Source organism: Jaculus jaculus, chromosome 1, assembly GCF_020740685.1.
Source record: "Jaculus jaculus isolate mJacJac1 chromosome 1, mJacJac1.mat.Y.cur, whole genome shotgun sequence".
Classification (NCBI taxonomy): Eukaryota; Metazoa; Chordata; class Mammalia; order Rodentia; family Dipodidae; genus Jaculus; species Jaculus jaculus.
The window spans coordinates 294,710,492-294,727,649 of NC_059102.1; the positions used below are offsets into that span (position 1 = coordinate 294,710,492).

General features: G+C 42.5%; 1 protein-coding gene across 1 annotated transcript in view; it reads right to left on the minus strand.

Annotated features, from left to right (window-relative positions):
• The window catches only part of Lamc1 (laminin subunit gamma 1), a 140,940-nt gene that overhangs the window by 37,534 nt on the left and 86,248 nt on the right, over positions 1–17,158 (minus strand). Inside the window, exons 2-8 of the mRNA XM_004658724.2 lie at positions 11,530–11,834; positions 7,648–7,778; positions 5,054–5,220; positions 2,236–2,424; positions 1,383–1,500; positions 565–663; positions 333–469 (exon numbers count right to left, since the gene is read on the minus strand). Of these exons, the coding sequence (XP_004658781.1) occupies positions 333–469; positions 565–663; positions 1,383–1,500; positions 2,236–2,424; positions 5,054–5,220; positions 7,648–7,778; positions 11,530–11,834 (1,146 nt within the window). The remainder of the gene's footprint in view (positions 1–332; positions 470–564; positions 664–1,382; positions 1,501–2,235; positions 2,425–5,053; positions 5,221–7,647; positions 7,779–11,529; positions 11,835–17,158) is intronic.

Genomic DNA, 17,158 nt, shown 5'->3' on the forward strand with positions numbered 1-17,158 from the left:
CACCACAACCCAGCTTATATATTCTATATTTTTTATATAGAAATCATCAATTAAAGTTTTTGAGTAAAGGGCTCCTGCAGCAGAACCTACGTATGCTATACTCTGCAAGGTACATTCTACTGTATTGTTTATGTAACACTGTTAGCCATTGCTCCCGGTAGTAAATTTTACATATGTATGGTCTCATTAAAGGGACATATGAGAAACACCAAACATATTAAATAATAAGAAATGTTCCCACCATAAAAAACCTTCCAAATTACTAACTCAGAGATAACACAAGTAAATGTGGTCTCAGAGTTTTACAGACCTAGGGAATAAGGCTAAATTACCAATTTGAAAGGTAGAGGATATGTCATAAACACTGTAGCCAACTGCATTTGTACAGACAGAAGAATGCCCAAAGCAGAAGCAAGGTGTGCAACCCCTAGGATTAGATGATTCCAGATTAAAAAATCCAGGTTTGCATCTGAAAGAGATTAAGACACAGTCAGTTATCTTTCTCTTACAATATGATAAAAGGGAAAACAAACAATGCAGCTAGAGAAAGAATGCATGAGCTACCTCTCACAGTTGAAGCCTTCCACGTTGTCTTTGCAAACACATCTTCCTGTTTCAACATTGCACTCATCTGTGCTGCCAGCGGGGTTGCAGGAGCACGGTCTGTTTGATGGAAAACAGGAGCCGGCAATGAGAAGAGCGAGGAGAAAACAAATTTCGCTCATGAAGCCAACCTTTTGTTTTACACGTTAACAGATTTTATATCCAATACTCATAAGATCAAAGTGAACCAATGCTATTTTTATACTGGGATTTGGTTTCAGTCAAAAATACTGGGGGAAGGAAATGGTTCAGTCGGTAAAGCACTTTGCCATGTAAGTATGAGTGCAAGAAGTCAGGTCACCGGCACCCAGGTAAGTGTCAGGTAGCTGTGGCAGACCCCGTAATCCCAGTACAGAGGAGGCAGACAGGGGCTAGACTGGCAGGACAGCTCTGGGATTAAGTAACAGATCCGGCCTCAGTGAAATAAAAAGGAGGACACATGACATTAACATCTAGTCTCCACAGGCACACATGTGTACAAACACCCACACCCAAAAGCACAATACACAGGCACACACAAAAAGACTCATAACCCATGGATGATGATACTTTGCATGCTCACATGAAGAATCCTTACACCAATTACATTTATGTAGAACACCACCGTTCACTCTCTGTATAAACCAAACCCCTGGCTCATCATTACAGCCAGTCTTGAATCCTGCTGTCAATTACTGTGAGGAAAACATTCACATTACTGCCAAAAAGCCACCCATCTATCACTATTACCTCCATGGAGACAGATTTTGTCCCCTCCTTCTGGTTTTGAAAGCATTTACCTGCATCCTGCCTCAGTAAGGGAATGGAATCCAGGCTGGCAACGGTCACACTTGTCACCCATCACTCCTGGTTTACAGCTACATCTGCCGTAACTGTCACACTGTGTGCTAAGAGAACCTAAAATGTAATGAGCTCATTGTCAACTTCAAATCTGGACAAGTAACATCAAAAGAAAGACAATAACTAAAAGCAATACTTGACAATCAACATGTAATCTCCGTATCATTCCTCAGAAAATAAAGATCAAATTTCAACTCAGAACTCTTTAAGCCATCATGGTTTAGCTTTCTAGACACATCCTAAGATGAATCTATTCATCAACACTGGATGAAACTTCTGAATCAGTCTGCAACCAATAATGCACTGCACACAAAAGCAACCACCTCTATGGAAAAGCCGAGGCTTGGGCATGAACAACAGCATATTAATGATACTGAGTGTTGTATGTATACCTCTAGACATAGACACCCAGCAACAAGCTGAACACAGCTCAGCCCTCTAAGGAGATTAGACTAAACAAAACCATTAAAAAGGAAGATCCTTTTACAGTCAAAGTTCCGATGGCCTCTATGACCCTGCCAGTAATTATTTACAGAACCACTACTCAGACCACCCCCATACTTTTATACACACTAGAGAAGCATCTGGAAGCTCAATTCCATCAAAGAGAATGAAGGTACTGGAGGAAGGGTGAAGTTAGAGTCTCAGAATTTACATGTTATAATAATGTACACACTTCTACCTTTATTGTTCAAATGCCCGGGAAACAAAGCTATGTATCCTGGGGGCATAGAGGACTCTTGTTTTGGCTCTCAGTCTGTCAGGCTGAAGTGGGTCTTTCCTGTCACTTACCTACAGGACTACAGTGGCAGGGAGAGCAGGCCTCATTGTTCCCAAGGCGGTAGAAGTTCTCCCGACATCTCTCACAATTGGCACCATCTGTGTTATCCCGGCAGTTGGTACAGTGGCCACCATGGCCAGTGGAACGGTACAGTTCAGGGTCAAAGTAGCATTCCTGAGATCGGCCATTGCAATCACAAGCTGTAAGCCAAAACACACTAACATGCTATAAGGTCTGTATACCTTTGGAAAGAGCATTTTAAGACTCTAGGAAAATGAATTCACAATTTTCTACAGCTTTGTGACAGGCATATAGAATGGCTGCCATATGCATGGCTTATCAAAAACAGAACAAAGCCGGGCGTGGTGGCGCACGCTTTTAATCCTAGCACTTGGGAGGCAGAGGTAGGAGGATCGCTGAGAGTTCGAGGCCACCCTGAGACTACATAGTGAATTCCAAGTCAGCCTGAGCCAGAGTGAGACCCTACCTTAAAAAAAAAAAAAAAAAAAGTATGGCAATAAAAAGGTTATGCAGGGGCTCAAGAGATGGCCTAGCAGCTAAGGCACTTGCCTGCAAAGCCCAAGGACTCAGCTTCAATTCTCCAGGACCCATATAAGCCAGATGCACAAGGTGGCACATGCATCTGGTATTTGTTTGCAGTGGCTAGAGGCCCTGGCATGGCCATTCATTCTCTCTCTCTCTCTCAAGTAACTAAATAAAATAAATTTATATAAAAAGTTTATGCAAGCTGGGCATAGTGGCACACACCTTTAATCCCAGAATTCAGGAGGCAGAGGTGGGAGGATCGCTGTGAGTTCAAGGCCACCTTGAACTCCAGGTCAGCCTGAACTGGAGTGAGATCCTACCTCAAAAAACAAAACAACAAAAAAAGTTTATGCAGCCAAATTATTATCTTACTAAAAAAAAAAACAAAAAAAAACTAATCTTTATAAAATAGGTCAATCATAAAATATAAGGCAACTTATTTAAAAAATAAACAAACAGGGCTGCAGATGGCTTAGAGGTTAAGGCACTTGCCTGTGAAGCCTATGGACCCAGGTTTGATTCCCAGTACCCACGTAAACCAGATGCACAAGGTGGGACATGCATCTGGAGTTCCTGCTGTGCCCATTCTCTCCTTCCCTCCACCTCTCTCTCTGCTTGTTTCTCTTAAATTTAAAAAAAAAAAAAAAAAAAAAAAAAAAAAACTTCTGAAAAGCAGTATGTCTCCTGGTAGCTATTCATATATAAGTAAAAGTGAAGTCAAATCACAATTTTAGCTGGCTGTGGTGGCATACACTTTTAGTCCCAGCACAAAAGAGATAAACTAGGCATGGTGGTGCACACCTTTAATCCCAGCACTTGGGAGGCAGAGGTAGGAGGATTGCCATGAGTTCAAAGCCAGCCTAAGGCTACATAATGAATTCTAGAACAAGACCCTACCTTAATCCCCTCCCCCTCCCAAGAAAAAGATGAATAAGGAAACTTGCTCTGGGCAGCTCAATGAAAATAGTTATAAGTTGAGACATTGGTCCTTTTCACAGTTCTGCCAATAATTGCTACAAGTTCAGTGTCATTGTTCTTAATCCCTTTACTTCCTGCACAAACAAAGAACATTTGTAAGAACATTACTGTTGCTTAAAATCTTGTCAAGCCCTTGGCAAATCATGATTGCATGCTTCCTCTCTCCTGAGTTTCCCTGTTCAGAATAAACCTTGGCATTATAAAGGGATGAACAGTGGGTTAACACAGGACCTACCTACTCTTTTACCCAAGGCCACCCAGACTTCCATGGGAGGGTTAGGCAAGTTCTCCCCATTTCACTCTCTAGTGTGATTTTTAAAAAGTAATTTTGAAAACTGATCTTTTGAATGGCAGTCTTAGAACTTACTGTACTTGATACATGCTAACCAAATTGGTTGTCTGAATGATTTTTCACAGGAAAAAGAAGGTGGCTGTCGTCTCTATCTGTGGGCTCTGCACCCACAGAGTGCATCACCTACCCCCCAAAAAAGGCATTTGGGAGAAAAATGATGTCTGTACGTAACACATGTGCAAATTTTCTTACTATGCCTCAAACAAAAATTATCTGCATTGCATTAGACATTAGTAATCTAGAGATGATTTAAGTATCTAAGAGGATGTATGCAAGTTATGTAGTGGGCTTCAGCATCAATGGAGTTAGTTTCTGAGAATTGTGGAATCACTTGTCTTGTGGACATTGAGTGATGACTGCTGACAGACAAATGGAAAGGAACACGAGGGTGCATTTCACTGGACTAGAAAAGTCACATTTCAGAGAGGCCACACTGGTCCAGTATCTGAATCTAAACAAATTCATTCTCCAACCTTAAAGATGCTGTTTCCAAGCTAGTGCCCATGAAGGAAACAAAAGCCCTGGGCCTCCTAACAACCTCCATCTATGATTTTCCTCTGACAAGCACGGAGGTGAATGTCCTATTCTTTTTTTTTTAATTTTTATTTATTTGACAGAGAAAGAGGGAGAGGAAGAGAGGGACAGAGGGAAGAGACAGAAAGAATGGGCGCACCAGGGCCTCCAGCCCCTGCAAACAAACTCCAGACACATGCGCCCCTTGTGCATCTGGCTAACGTGGGCCCTGGGGAATCGAACCTGGGTCCTGTGGCTTTACAGGAAAATGCCTTAAGTGCTAAGCCATCCCTCCAGCCCCCTACTCTCTTAAATTGTGGAAGGAGCACTGCCTCTCAGAGCTTTCATTTCAAGAAGGAACTTAAGGAAGTTACCCATCCCTCTCTCCCTCTGGAGTCCTCAAGACCAGTAGACAGACTATGTGTGCCAGCAATACTCACGCAGGCATTCGCTGGCACTTTCGGCCGTTGCCCTTCGCCACGGCCGGTCGTTGAAGAAAGGCAGGCACTTTTCACAGTCCACTCCATACGTGTTATGTTTGCAATTACACACCAGCTTGTCAAATTCATTCTTCACACACTCACTGGCATGTCCATTGCATTTACACCTGGGGAGAGAATAGACACTCACAGGAATGGAACGACAGCAGGTCCCAGAAATGATGCAGAAAGCATGTATACAGAGAAGCAAGAACAACTGAAGTGTAAACTGAGGAACTTGGCAAGGTTAAGATTTATTGATTGATTGATTGGGATTTATCCAAGTAACATTATTTAACATGGGAGGGGCCATTAACCAGACAGAAGTGGAGAATCCCTAACAATATCTAAGGATACTGTCGGGATCAACTCCTGCCATCAAATCTGTCAGGACTGAGCAGAAGACAATGGCTACGGGTGTAAAGTCTAACAACAGGCTGCCTGGGTCTAAAGCCCCTCCCTGCCACCCTCTAAAACAGCTGAAAAACAGGAACAAGAACACCTAGGTAAGTGTTCCCAACTGGTTATTTATACACATGGGATTTCATGAGCATGTAAGTCAATACATACCAGCAACATGCTACTTTAACAATGTTATGTATTTCCAAGTGAAGATGGTGAGACACTAAATTCAATAGATATCTAATAGTTAGATTGCCCTCTCAGGTTTTCTGGGGAGGAATCCCTGAGGGACCCTATAGCGGCAGGTATAATAAACTGAGGTCTCAAGGAAACTTCATGAAGTGGAGTGGTGTTTCGCTCACTTGCTTCCTTAAGACAGCAAACAGATCCACAGCTTCAACTACCATCTAAAAATACATGTAAACACTTGGGAATCGTCTTCACTCTGCAAAGATGATCCATTCTCTTGTCCTTCCTTCAGGCATTCCTCCTTGACTGCTACATGTCTCTGACAGATGTCTCTCATGGCCTAAATATTGTACATGTCTACAACTAAATTCATTGTCTCCTCCAAATTATCCATTTTGTAAAAACTATTAATGGACTCCCTGTCCTCCTGATCAAGTCCTGACCATTCTTCCTTTCCAGTGAAATGCACCCTCGTGTTCCTTTCCATTTGTCTGTCAGCAGACCAACTCCAGGTGTTTGTTGTATAATCCCTAAACTACAGAGAGACATAACAAGGAACACAAATTCTGTCAGCTGTATTCCACTTTACCCTGTTTGTATACTCATCTTTAAAAATGTTCTGAGTAGTTTTTAAGGCAGTATGGGTTTCTTGGTGGCATCTTTACACATGTGTCATTTTCCTGTTCCTCACCATATACTTATCTTCCTAACCTGGCTGTCAATAGAACAGCCTCACATCAAAATATCTCATTGGTTACATTTCAAATCAACCCTAACTGAGCATTAATCTTATACCAGGAACACTATACACAAATATAGCTTCTGTACTTGAGACCTCAGAGAGAAGAAAGCCCATGGTCCTCCGCCTATTTTTCCGGTTTATAATTCATTAAGCAGGCTTATATTCTCCAATCTCTGAACTTTTGCTCATAACATGCTCATCTCCTGTATCCAATTCAGATGTCTTTCCTCCTCATTCAATTCCTACCTGTCCTTCAAGACCTGGCCAGAGCCCACTCACCTCCTTAGCCCAACAGATAAGTCTTTCTTTATCCATGGCATCTCCACTGCTGTTGGATTGTTTTTTTTTGTCTGAGACTTGCCACTCCATTAGCACAGGTTGAGCATCCCTGATCATCCCAAATGCTTGGGTTGGATTCTTATCCTTTTCAAAAAGATTCTAGAATATCTGCATATGCATAGTGATATATCTTGGGAATGGGACCAAGTCTAAGCATGAACATACACCTTATACACATAACCTAAGGGTAGGATGATGGCATTTTGACTGTCCACTTGTGGCACCACATGGACACCCCCCATTTTTAAAAAATATATTTTTATTTATTTGCAAGCAGAGAGAGAATGAGAATGGGTGTGCCAGGACCAACAGCTGCTGCAAATGAACTCCAGACACATGCGCCACTTAGCTCATCTGGCTTTCTGTGGGTACTGGGGAATCAAACCTCAGATGTTAGACTTTGCAGGCAAATAAATGCCTTAACCACTGACCCATCTCTCCATCTCCCAAGCATTTTTTGAAATATTTCATATTTAGAATTTTGGATTAAGGATGTTCAACTTGTATTCAACACTTCACATAGCCATGTGTTGCCTGAATGTGTTCATTTGTAGACTTCTAGAATGTCAGGACCCTCCCAAAGGGCCCTGGGCTGATTGTGGAGTTTTGCGCTTAAATGGTCAATCAACATTCACTAAGGGTGTAGATTTAATAAGGTTTTAGAAAATATAATTGCTCAATTTGCAGAATGAGAAGATCTAAGAAACATTATCCAGGTTGTTGCCTCTCTATCCAAGTAGGTACGATCTCTAAATTCCAACACTTCTGCTAAGTGGAAAGAAAATGTCTAGCCATAAGGTAAATGTAGTTATAAACAAGGCACTACCTTTACTTCTACATCAAAGTTCCAAGCACTTTCAAGGCTGATTTCATAGTTACTCACCTGCCGCCAACAGCAAAATCAGAGATTGCATAATAATAGGACTTGAGAACTTTAGGGTCGTTAAACACTTCGTCTCCAAAAGTGTTTAGGCGATTGAGTGTTACTCTGATGTCAGTAGCAGTTACCCATTCCTGCCAGGAAGCAAACCAAAAATAGATACATTTAAAAAAGAACATACAGAAGATATATTTTAAAAAAGTAGAAGAAGAGAAACACAAATTGACAAAATCTTTCATTTTATTTATTTATTGCAGGGGGTGGTTCGAAGTAAGTTCTCCTCAAATTCTTTAAATAGCTCATCTATTCCAGTCTTCTAGACCTAATCCCTACTGTCACTATGTCATTATGCTGGCCAGGACCAATCAAATGCAGTCTGTGCTGGTCCTGAACTTTGCCACAGTAGTATCGCCTCTGTGAGGTCTTCTCTGGCCACTCTATCTTAAAATTGCCCCCTCCCCGTTTTATTTATATGGTCCACTCCCATATACTGTGCATGCTACCTGATTGTATTTATACTGTATTATATATTGCCCACTTCCATATACTGTTTATACCACCTGACTATCAATGTCAAGAGTTCTAGGAAGGGCAGTTTCACCAATGCTCTGCACATAGTAACCCCTGCTGAGTAAATGAATGAATATGAAAAACCACATAGTGGGAAGGGTACCACTAACAGCCACAGTCAAGAATGAAGTTTAGAGGTTTCCCAGGTTGCATGCTAGACACACTGAACCAGTTTTACCAGATGCTTACATGTGTGGCAGACTGCTATAATGACAGCTCCAATAAATCCTATCTTCCAGTGTTACACCCTGTACAATCTCTTTCCATGCTGACTATAGGCTTGAGCAGGTGGTCAGTTTTGACAGACAGGACATAGCCAATGTGACACCAACAGAGGCTTGGTAAGTATTTGTACACAGGGACTTGCCTATCTGCAGAAAAACCTGCTCTCTTAAAGATGAAAGACCACAGCGGAATAAAAAGACACAACTCTCAGGTGACTGCCTGACTGAGTAAGCTGGGCTAACAAGTATCATGAGAAAGAGTAAGACACAGGGGTTGAATTTTGTGGAAATGCATTACATATGACCACCCAAAGACTGTCCTGGCAATGTCCCTAGCCTATAAGAATCCCCCTTACAAGTGTAACAAATAAATGCAGAGATGCAGGCATCTATGCTCCCAGAAACCTTCTGGGAGACCATGAGGTACACTACTGATTAAGAACTATTGCTTTAAACCATGTCAAACACCTGGCATACAGAGCAACGTGGAGAGCGAGCTCATAAAAGATAATCTCCACCAAGCTTCAAGTATAATTAGAAAGGAGAAGAGATGATTTCACCATACGCAGACTTGAAACTCAATAACAACTCCCACTCATGGCCACAATGGTAGGAATCTGTTAGTTGTCTGTTAACATAAATAGCTAAACATACCTCTGCTTAATGCTTATAATGTGTTCTGCAGGCTTCAACTTTATCACAGATCCCCTTTATAAAGGAGAATAAAAGTTCCTGAAGGCTGACACTAATGCAGTGATTTTCATCATGGACACCTTAATCGAGCAGACTCTGGAGCTAGACTTTACAGGGTCTGAGGCTCAGTTCTGCCACTGAAAACTGATTTAGAGCAATTTACATCCTTTCTGAGCTCTGATTCTTCATCTGGAAAATTGAGATAATGAAAGTATCCAAATGGCTGAGAAGAGTGCTCACAACATTATGGTTACAAGCAGGTATACAATAAATATTAACTATATTATAACTGGTACTCATATGCCTGAGAGCCAGGAATGCCTCCTCCTCCATCTGGAAGACTACAACTTCCTCGCTGTCAGACCCTCCTGGGCTCTGGGCTATGAGAGCCAGAGCTCGTACATCCACAGACACATAGTTAGAGGCACTGTACAATGGAATTAAGTGGACAAATTTGGCAAATGTCTGAGCCCTTTAAGACATAAAGAACAGCAAACGGCAGAATACCCGCAGCTGGGGAAGCTGCTTAAGACAGGCTGACAGGCCTGCAGTTAGCAAAGGAACCAGAAAACCAGATGCAACTTTCAATACTGCTTTCCTATTGGCCTCACTGCTGCCTCTGCAGGACAAGAAAGCATAGTCTGCTGTGGGAGAAATGAGGCTGACATTTTTCATCCATGCAAATCAGCTATTCTTTCTGCTGTTTATTTTACTGTCATCACAAGAAATCCTTTTGTGAAAGGCCTTTGCACACAGACTTACTGCTCACTATCACCTAGAATTTACCAAGTTGCCTTCATGCTCACCATCTCCCAGAAACCTATAGAAGTACAATAGCAGGGGGAACTGGCCATGAAGAGAAACAGTCTCTTATCTTTTAGTCCTGTCTAAAAGTATACCATCAAATCAGAGCCCTTGAATACAATAACACCAAAATTCCAGAGAAAAAGACTGAGAAGACAAAAAAGGAAAACCTAGAAAAATGGGAGGACCTCCTATTTAGAAATCATAGCTTTTTGTGGGATGAACAGAGCATTAGCAAAGCCATATATAGTCTGCTAGTCTCTATTTTGATGCTATAGCTTTGGCCATGTGGCAACAGCATCTCAATTCTGTCTCAATGTACTAAGAATGGAATGGGGCTCAGCAGTCTTCCATAAACACACTGCCAGAACATGTGAAGGTTCACAGAAATCTAAACAATGTGCAAACACTCCATAGGAGGGTATAGAAAAAACAGGCATACAGAACTGATGAAAACACATCTTGAATTCTTTCTGCTGTGAAGACAAGGGCAGGTTTCTTTCTTTTTTATATAAACATTTTTGGGCTGGAGAGAGGGTTTAGCAGTTAAGGCACATAGCTGCGAAGTCTAAGGATCCAGGTTCGGTCCTGCAGGTCCCACATAAGCCAGATGCATGAGGGGGAGTATGCGTCTAGAGTTCATTTGCAGTGGCTGGAGGCCCTGGCATGCCCATTCTATCTCTCTATATATCTGCCTATTTCTCTGTCTGTTGCTCTCAAATAAATAAATTTTTAAAAATAAATAAACAAAAAATTATTTTTTATTTGCAAGGACAGTGAGCAAGCATGGGCATGCCAGGACCTCTTGAAACTGCAAACAAACTCCAGATACATGCAAACATCTGGCTTTTTGTGGGTACTGGGCAACTGAACCCAATCTGTAAGACGTTGTAAGCAAGTGCCCTTAACCACTGAGACATCTCTCCAGCCCAGGAACAGATGTGAGCATCACCATGAATTCTCAGCTACAAGTGATAAAAAATTCTCATGATAACAATGATTTCTATGTATAATATGAGTTCAACTGTTCCTCCTTGCTAATTAAAACATTAAACAATTTTCAGTGTCAAATCAAGAAGAGGTAACAAAGGATAGAAGAGAAATTAGGAAAATAATGTTAAATATCTTCCTGAAAGATTAGATGTACAATGTTTCTACCCCAGGGACTAAAGTTACAATTCTTCAACTTTTTTTTTTGGTTTTTGGAGGTAGGGTCTCACTCTAGCTCAGGCTGACCTGGAATTCACTATATAGTGTCAGGGTGGCCTTGAACTCTTGGTGATCCTCCTACCTTTGCCTCCCGAGAACTGGGATTAAAGGCATGTGCCACCATGCCTGGCTCGAATTCTTCAACATTTTTTTATAAATGTAAAGTTTACATCCCAGCTTATGTTGGTAAGTGTATAAGAATAAATACCAACTAGGCAGTGGAAAGAAAATGGCTTTCCTTCACTGACTGACAGTACTCAGGAGAGCAGCCTAAAATCCAGCTGCCTGTCTTAGGGAAATAGACTCTACTCTGACCCCTCGCTCCAGAAGTGAGAGCCCAGGCCCATGTGATAATGTGCACACACTGGTTTGTGTGAGTGCTTACCTGAAGCACAGGGCTGTTGTCAAAATTGTAGGCACTGGGCCTTCCTTCCAGGGTTGAAAAGGCCACGTTGCCCCCAGTGAGGGGAGAAATATCACTGAATTCATCAGTACACAAGGCTTGCTGCTCTTCCCCTCCTGTCCTGATGAAGCCACGGCTGGCTTTCAAGTAGGTGTTCTCACAGGAACCACTGTAGTACTGGTAAGGAATCCAGGGCCCATCCTCCCGGGTGCGCTTGTAAATGGCGAAGCTCTCTGGGCGGCTGGTGTGGAACTTGAGACGCACGTAAGTGATGTCAAAAGCTTTTCCTGTGGGATAAATACATCAAAGTTCATAAATCAAGTGGATGAAGACAAGATATCCCCCATTCTTAACTGTGTTAAAGCCTGATGAAGAGGATCCTTGACTTAAAGACAAAGGAGATCCCAGGACACTCAGCACAGTGATTGTGTCCAACAGGCTATTCTGAAACTGGAAACAGCGCACATCTTCTCACAAAATACAAATCATAGCTGGGTTCACACTTTGGCTTATAAAGGGTCATATATGACACACACTGCTGAAATCTTGTTTGCCAGATAAATTGGTAGTATTCTGAACATAATGTGCATGCCTTTAGTCCCAGCACTGGGGAGGCCAATATAGGAGGATCACCAGGAGTTCAAGGCCAGCCTGGGTTACAGAGTGAATTCCAGGTCAGCCTAGGCTTAGAGTGAGAACCTACCTCTAAAACCCCAAAATAAATACAGTAAAAAGTATAATAAATAAATCTCTTTAAAAAAAAGAAAGAAAACGGACAGTATAAGCATAGTATTAAGATATTTTAAAACAAAACTGAATTAAAAGCTCATTTATTCTTAATACCCATGGTTCAGCAAAAGCTTAATTAAAATATATTTTAAAGATTGATGGTTTTCAAAATGGGTCTTCTGGGGCCTTTCAATACTGTGAACGCTTCATTCTTCCTATAGTTACCCTGGTGCAGGAAGGGCACTGCCAGAGCTATTCTACTCATCCACCAAGGGGAAAAAAGTAATTTTAGGAAGTGAGAAGTGTTTGGGAGACGGATCAGGGAGTAGGGTAGGAAGAAGAAAATTCTAACTCATTAGCTCAACAAAAAGAAACACAAAAAGGAGGAAGGACCTTTAAAAGGCTGTATCTGAAGACTTCAGAAGAGTGCACCAGTGAGCCTGAGATGAGAAGAGCAGGGTCAGGAGGCTGCCAGCCCTCTGCAAGAAGTCACAGGGTCAGGCGCCCCGCAATAGTGATGGCACAGCCCACGCAGGGATGGCATGCCCTCAGATGGATAAAAAAAATAATAATGTGAGGCTGGAGAGATGGTTTAAAGGTTAAGGCGTTTGTCTGCAAAGCCAAAGGACCCCAGTTTGATTCCCCAGGACCTATGTAAGCCAGATGCACAAGATGGCACACGCATCTGGAGTTTTCTGCAGTGGCTGGAGGCCCTGCGTGCCCATTTTCTCTCTCTCTTGCTCTCAAATAAATAAAGTACTTTTTTAATGTGAAACTGTTTCAACCACCATTTGTCCTCACAGTAGGTCTTTCTATTGGTGACATCATCTATGCTTTCTGACTTCTGTGCAATAGCAGAGTGATATCAGAGTTTGGTCAACAAGTACTTGTTGAGCACAGCTACATGCTCAGCTTCATGCAAATTCACTGGGGACAAGACGTGTTAAACATGGAATTCCTTACTCCCAGTGAGTTTACAGGGACCCCCTCACCACCACCACCAGGAAGAACCATTGTGATGCTCTCCTGTACTGAACAGGAGCTCCAGGCCTCTCAGAATGGCAAGGAGAGACTTCTACTGAGTCCACACCACATTTTTCAATCCAGCTTTATCTACTGTAAAATTGACAGAAGCCATAACAGACTATTGCACACATACATACAATCTTAAACACTATGAGGCACACAGGAAACAACACACAACGGGGCATCGTGGGGCCCAAACTTAAGGCCTGGCTCCTTCACTGGACAGCTACATATGACTTCTCATGCATCAGCTTCTCTTCTATACATATGCAGGTGAGAATCCTGCTCCAACTCATCTCACAGAGTTGTACTGTGTCTTGAACATACTTGATCAATTACAAAACCATACAAGTAGAAAGGAATCTTACGAGGCTTATGAAGAAAACCCCTGAGCAAGGGTTCTGGATATATTCATACATAAGGATCAAACTACATCAAGGACTACCTAGTACACTTGCCAAAGACTACCACACAAACATAGACCTTCCATCTATAAAGTAGTGTAACAATTTCCATGAACACAGGCCACACAACTACAGCTTATACAAATCTTGTGTTTGGTTTTTAATTGTTTTAGTTTGTTTGAGGCATGTAGCCCACGCTGGCCTCAACTCACTAGGTAGCAGAGAATACCACGACTGCCTGATCCTCCTATCTCTACCTCACAAAAGAACACAGGTTTAACTGGTGTCTATCTCTTTATTATGTCAAAAATGCCAAGCCAACTATACCTATTTTTTATCTAAGACATTCCAGCTTGGCTGGGGATGTTCAAAGGTTTATTCATTGATCTTTCTTTTCTCCCTACCTTTCTGACATCTTTTTGTTTCTTTTCCTTTTTTTTTTTAGCAAAACTCAACCTACAGCAGACACTTCTGGAATAAATCTCCATATGTGGCCAGTCTCACTGCAGTCATTCGCACAGAGCTGCCAGTGGCAGAGCATCTACAGAGTGACTTGACTATACCATTGAGCTCCAAGGCTTGCCGGTACTGGCCTTGCCATGGCAGTGGTCGACCTCCTTTTCAGACCTGCCTTTCTCATTCTTAGCTCCCGTCACAGGAGGAAGAGGGAAATCAGCTGACAGCCATGAGCACTGTCCTCAGAGTTAATCCACAGCGAATGCAGAGAGAGGCAGTTCCGTGTGGTGATTCAATGACAGGTGAGGAGCACTGAGTTTGAGAAGCATGGAGGAAGGTCACCTAGATTCGGTCAACTCATTGCGAGGTGTTTCCTAAGAGAAGTGGCATCTAAATCTAACACACCTAAGAAATGCTTAGGATCTAGCTGAGCAAACAGTGGCTGGCTGTCCAGACTTAAGAAATAGCATGCATACAAGTGGGGCCATCACTGACGGGCAGTTGTGTAGTATAGCCAGAACTACAGAGAATGGCTGGAGAAGAATGAAATAAGAACAAGACAGTTTCAACATAACGTCAACAGCCAACTACTGAAGGACTTACACCAATAAATGCACAATCAGGGGCTGGAGAGACGGCTTAGTGGTTAAGGCATATGCCTGCAAAGCCTAAGGACCAGGTTCGATTCTCCAGGTCCAAGTAAGCCAGATGCACAAGGGGGCGCACACGTCTAGAGTTTGTTTGCAGTGGCTAGAGGCCCTGGCACACCCATTCTCACTCTCTAACTCTCTTTCTCCCTCTCTGTCTCAAATAAATAAATAAAACAGATAAATTTAAAAATTTTTTTAAAAGAAATGCACTATCAGACTTGCATTTGAGGCCACTATGTGGAGATTTAAAAGGATAGGACTTAAGATGTAGCAATAGTCCTGGAGAGATGACAGGCTGAAGTAGAAATAAGATAATGTGAGATTTGAGGCACCTGTAGGTCACACAGACAAAAAGAAATCTCTAGAAAGGAGCTGGCTGGACGTGAGTGGTCTAAAGACTCAGAAGACATCTGAATTAGACACAGACTTGAAATTCCTTAGTATGTACCTAGATACTGAAGCTGGAGGCTGGTGGAGATCAAGGAGTGACAAAGTGCACCACAGACAAAGACGATACGACAAGACAGACAGTGCACGGGCAAGCAGAGGAAGGAGGAAACAACTAACAAACAGCGCTAAAATCAACTGGCAAGATGATCCCTAAGAATGCCACTGGCCATGTCTATCATGGTGGAAACCAACTGCCCTCCAATTGGACTGGAGGCCCGCTCCATGGGGGGAAACACATCCGATACTGAAAAGTTAAAACAGGGGTAGTCATGAGCCCTAGGGGTGTAACATCTGCTGATGTCTGGAAAAATGTATATACTATGCTTATCAAACTGCCCAGTAAGCACTTCTCTTAATATTTATACCCTTATATTAACGCTACTCTCACTTTGGGTAGAAAATCTTCTTTGGTCAGATGGCAGTGACTTTGGGATGACTCAGAAGGTATCATAGTGCTGGAAAGAAGTGGCTGGAGTACTGAGTAACATCTCAATCACACCTTCCAAGGTTCAGGGTCTAATGCAGACGAGGTGGCAGAAAGAATGTAAGAGCCAAAGGAAGGGTAGGTCTCCTTACAACGTGCTCCCTCCAGACATAAAATGGCCTCGATATCCATGACTCCACAGTGCCTGACACTACCTACACAAGACCACCATAAGAGGAGGAAAAGATGATGACATCAAAATAAAAGAGAGACTGATTGAGATGGGGAGGGGATATGATGGAGAATGGAATTTCAAAGGGGAAAGTGGGGGGGGGGGTATTACCATGGGATACTTTTTATAATCATGGAAAATGTTAATAAAAATTGAGAAAAAAATTTAAAAAAAAGAATGTCACTGGCCTCGAGCCACACAGGAGCTCCAGAAGCAGGGTCACAGGCCCTGAGGCTGGGTGGTAGATATAAGGAGGGAAGCTGGCCTGTTATGACATGAAGCTAAAGAGGAGCAGCAGAAGACAAGGCTAGTGGGAAAACAGGGTCGAGCCAACGGTTCTCTGCTCCCTTTTTGTTTTTTGGTAGGAAAGATGAGTATATATTTAGTGCTGTTGTGCCAGGGTCTAGAGAGAGAAAGGCTGAAAATACAGGATGGGCAAAGAAGAATAAGAAATTCAGTGCTGGCTGGCAAATTGACTCTAGTCTGGAGAAAGCCTGCTTCCTCACTCTCTGTCTAGACACAAATATAAGTTAAAAGAGTTCTAACAGAACTTTTCCCCCTAGTGGTGATACTCAGGGGTACCTGTGCTCAGGGAGAAATATTTTAAAAGCTCAGAAACTATCTATTAGCCACTGTAGAGACCAAGACAGAAAACTGGCTAGAAAAAGTAGTCTTACTGGACAGAGACTGGCCACTGAGAAGAGGACAGGAGATCAAGACCCTGTACAGCTGTTTCTGCAGAGGTGTCATTTCCTACAGCAGCCTGGAGCATCCCCTTTACTGGTGTACTGGAAGGATAAGGACAAGGAGAAACTCTGAAGTCTTGCTGAAAGAAATCCAGATAGTCTGCATATGTAAGCCACAAACACAGCATGGTGGTGCATGCCTATAATCCTAGAACCCAGCAGTATGAGGTGAGAGGATCTCAAGTTTGAAACCAGCCTGAACCTTGGTCACTGGGGGGGGGGGGTGTGTGAATGTAGCTCTATGGTAGAATACCTGCTTAGCATGCAAAGGTCCTAGGTAGAATCCCCAACCCTGAAAAATTAAAAGAGGGTGAAAATATAAGAAATTGGCATAAGGGGCCAAGGTATGAGATCATCTGAGTGCCTGAGATTACCGTAACCATTGATGACCAAGAACTGGAAGCTATGGAGCTTGTTTCAGTCGTCAGTTAAAAGTAAGAGGATCCACACTAATTAATTCTCTCCCTCCCACTGTAATCCCCTTTCTTGCTCTC